Source organism: Cynoglossus semilaevis, chromosome 18 (genome assembly GCF_000523025.1).
Source record: "Cynoglossus semilaevis isolate Cse_v1.0 chromosome 18, Cse_v1.0, whole genome shotgun sequence".
Classification (NCBI taxonomy): domain Eukaryota; kingdom Metazoa; phylum Chordata; class Actinopteri; order Pleuronectiformes; family Cynoglossidae; genus Cynoglossus; species Cynoglossus semilaevis.
Window position 1 is genome coordinate 438831 of NC_024324.1, and position 3391 is coordinate 442221.

General features: G+C 53.7%; 2 protein-coding genes across 6 annotated transcripts in view; both read right to left on the minus strand.

The window, feature by feature from the left end:
• LOC107989934 (LIM/homeobox protein Awh-like) overlaps positions 1-1038 on the minus strand; it is a 3588-nt gene extending 2550 nt beyond the window's left edge. For 2 of the 3 annotated variants that reach the window (XM_025064952.1, XM_025064951.1), the window contains exons 1-2: positions 576-1038; positions 32-206 (exon numbers count right to left, since the gene is read on the minus strand). In XM_025064952.1, coding sequence (XP_024920720.1) covers positions 32-206; positions 576-694 — 294 coding nt within the window. In that variant the 5' untranslated portion in view covers positions 695-1038. Of the gene's footprint in view, positions 1-31; positions 207-570 lie in introns of all 3 variants that reach the window. The other variant, XM_025064953.1, reaches the window with a different exon arrangement.
• Positions 1039-1447: 409 nt separating this feature from the next.
• Positions 1448-3391, minus strand: part of LOC103393806 (tenascin-like) — a 15593-nt gene continuing 13649 nt past the window's right edge. For 2 of the 3 annotated variants that reach the window (XM_017040888.2, XM_025064902.1), the window contains 7 exons: positions 3174-3317; positions 2959-3101; positions 2691-2823; positions 2360-2511; positions 2061-2157; positions 1815-1970; positions 1448-1707 (listed from right to left, as the gene is read on the minus strand). In XM_017040888.2, coding sequence (XP_016896377.1) covers positions 1508-1707; positions 1815-1970; positions 2061-2157; positions 2360-2511; positions 2691-2823; positions 2959-3101; positions 3174-3317 — 1025 coding nt within the window. In that variant the 3' untranslated portion in view covers positions 1448-1507. The remainder of the gene's footprint in view (positions 1708-1814; positions 1971-2060; positions 2158-2359; positions 2512-2690; positions 2824-2958; positions 3102-3173; positions 3318-3391) is intronic. The other variant, XM_025064903.1, reaches the window with a different exon arrangement.

The following is a 3391-nucleotide window of genomic DNA, read 5'->3' on the forward strand; positions in this document are numbered from 1 at the left end:
CATGGGACGTTATTTTAATTTTCAGCCTCACGTTGTCAGTGTCAGCAGCAGTGACATCATCCTCCTCCTCCTCCTCCTCCTCCTCCTCCTCCACGGTCTGGCCTCCTCCACTCAGACTCTGTGACTCCCCCCCCTGGTCACCAAGGTCACTGCGGAACAACAGCAGGTCCTCCAGGACCTGTTGGTCTGGAGCCGTCATGATTGTCCTGAGTGGGAGGAAAAGAGGGGAGGAGGGGGGAGGAGGGGGAGGTCAATTATCAGCTGTCCACTTGAAGAGCTGATAATTGACCCCCCCCCCTTTTCTTCATTAGAGCCAGAGGACAGACCGTGAAGATGAAGATGAAGATGAAGGTTCTGTTAACTCTTCTCACCTTCATCATCAAACCGTTCATCTTCATCCTCACCTCATGAGGTCACAGGTCACCTGCTCTAGGTCACCTCATGAGGTCACAGGTCACCAGCTCTCGGTCACCTCATGAGGTCACAGGTCACCTGCTCTAGGTCACCTCATGAGGTCACAGGTCACCTGCTCTAGGTCATCTTCAGTCATTTCATTGGAGGTTTGATCACCTGACCTCCTGTTGTCTCCTGACGTCCACTGGTCACTGGTCCCTCTGGTTCCTCTGGTTCCTCTGGTTCCTCTCAGCCGTTGGTGGAGACCAGATCCGTGTGAACTGATGACATCATCTGACATCACTGACCTCCTGATAAGACCTCACCTCCGCAGCTGCGGTCTTCAAACAGGAAGAGGAGAAGACGGAGTGTGGTCTTCCTGCCTGAGTGTCTCACCAACATCAGGAGACTGAGCTGCAGGTGAGACCTGGGCTGAATCTGATTGGTTGGCTGCTGAGCAGGGGTGTGTACAGAGGGGCGGGGCTTCTCTCCGGGGACCAGATAAAAACAACGACAGACTTTCAAAGATACACACGGGAATTATTGTCCAGGAGACAGGTCAGGTGACCAGCCACGCTGACATCACACACTATAAATACACACACACACACACACACACACACACACGTTTTTGTGTGTGTGTGTGTGTGTGTGTGTGAATATGCATTTATCTACAGAAAATAAAGAGAAGTTAAAAAAAGGAGGGAATAAAAACCGGTTCTGTTTGGAACTGGCTCCATTTTGATTGGTTCATGACTTTTATTTTTGTTAAAGAGACAGGAAGTGACCCGTCAACAAACAGGAAACCCTTGTCCACTTCCTGTTACTGAGACCAAACATTTAGTGAGCGTTTGACGAAGAGACTTCCTCCACTCTAAACCAAGGTGCTCAGAATAATAAAGTATGTGTGTTCTCCTCCCCCTTTGATTTACATTTTGACAACAGTTTACAAATGAGCACAAATTGCTTTGTTTTTTTTCTTCTTCCCTCTACTAACCTATGTGTGGTGAAGGGGGGGGGGGGGGGGGGGGAGAAGTTCAGAAAAAAATACCACCACTCCCCCAGCAGGGGGCTGTTGTCACCACTAGAACCTACTTTTTGTCAAAATGCCCCATCAGCCCTCAGGTGTGACATCATCAGGGGGCGTTACCTTGTGTTGGAGGTGGACGCCGTACAGTCCGTTCAGATTGGCCTCGTGACAGTTCCTGTACCACCAGCCCCCTCGGTACGACATGGCACAGCGGGTGATGAGCGAGGAGCGGTCGCGGTCTTTGGTGGAGAAGGCGCGGTTGTTATGGTAACTCAACGAGTCACCTGACACAGAGAGACAGAGGGGGGAGGGGGAGGGGGAGGAGGAGGAGGAGGAGGGGTGAAGCAGGGTATCCAAGAAGTGAGACGAACCAGGAGGACCAGGTCCTCACCTGCGGTGCCACTGTACCCCCCCACCGTCAGCCTGTAGAACCTCCTGGACACCTCGAACTTGGAGTACTCGGCGTACGCCCGCTGGTCCCCGACCCTCAGGTCGACGCGTAGACTCATCCTGGCGGCTGACGTCAGGTTGTGAAGACTCTCCAGACCTGAGGAGGAACCAGACCGTCCAGCATCAGGCTCCGATTTCACCTGTTTCCCATGATGCCGTGCAGCACCGTGCGTCATCACCAACTCACCGAGCCAGAACTCTCCGCTCAGATCTCCGAAACCTCCGACGTAGTCGCTCCACCCTCGGAAGAAGTTCACCGAGCCGTCACGCCTCCTCTGGAACACCTGACAACATCAGAGCGCAGGGTTCGTCCAAAACAGTACCAGGGACTGTTTGTGTGAGAGTCCCTGGAACCATGTGGGCGGAGCTTACAGATCCGCCATTTCCTGATTGGCTGCATTTTATTTTACTCCAAACAGAACAGTATAGAACAAGAAGGAGTGAGTGTGAATGTGAGTGTGAATGTGTCGGTACTGTTGACCACACCGTCCATCCTCCTCCATCTGTCTCCATGTCACAGTAAACAGTCAACAGCGCCCCCTGTCTGCCCTGAGGGAAAATGTCCATCTCTCCTGACTTGGTGAAGCCGTTCAACAGTTCCTGAGAACAGTCACTGGGGAAGGGGAACCTCAGGGAGCCTGCAGAGGAGGAGGAGGAGGAGGAGGAGGAGGTTTGAACATTAGGAAGATCTACGCGAGATGAGTGGGGGGGGAGGGGGGGGCTGGGGGAGGGGGGGGAGGAGGAGGAGGAGGAGGAGGAGGAGGTTTGAACATTAGGAACAAAGATGGTGAAGATGATCAGTGAGTGGCTGCAGTACCAGTGGTGAACTCTGTGGAAATGGTGGCGCCGTATCTTCCTTCTGACTCTGCCTGAAGCTGGACCGTGTACCTGGATCCAGAATGAAGTCGGGTCAGGTTGAACTCAGTCACTGAGGAATTTAACTTTACTTCCTGTTAAAGACAAAAGACGAGAGGTCAACGAGAGGTCAACGGGAGGTCAACGGGAGGTCAACGGGAGGTCAACGGGAGGTCAACGGATGATTTTAGCGGTGACCGTCTCTTTGCTCAGGGTCACGGAGTTCCCACCTTCCTGTCGTGACCTTCAGTCTGATAGGTCAGCCTGTAGCCTGCTGCAGGTTTTGTGGGCGGTTTCCATGACAACAGCGCGGCACGTGGGGTCACATGACTGGCCTGGAAGTCTCGCGGACCTGCAGCGTCACTCGCCGAGCCTGAAAAAGTTCAAGTCAAGAAAAAAGTGTTTGCGCCTCTGTATCAGTGTGTTAGTGTGCAGTGACCCCTACTGGTGGTGAAGCTGGTGCCGGCAGCAGAGCTGTGTCGGCTGGACTGCTGGCTGGTGATGGTGACGGTGTAGGTGGTGGAGTCCTGGAGGTCACTCAGCTGCTGCTCCACTGTGGTTCCAGACACTTGGATCCTCAGCTCTGATCCTAAGACACACAGGGTGAAAGGTCAGCAGAACCACCAGCAGGGGGGGGGGGGGGGCCGGCCCGATGATGTACGA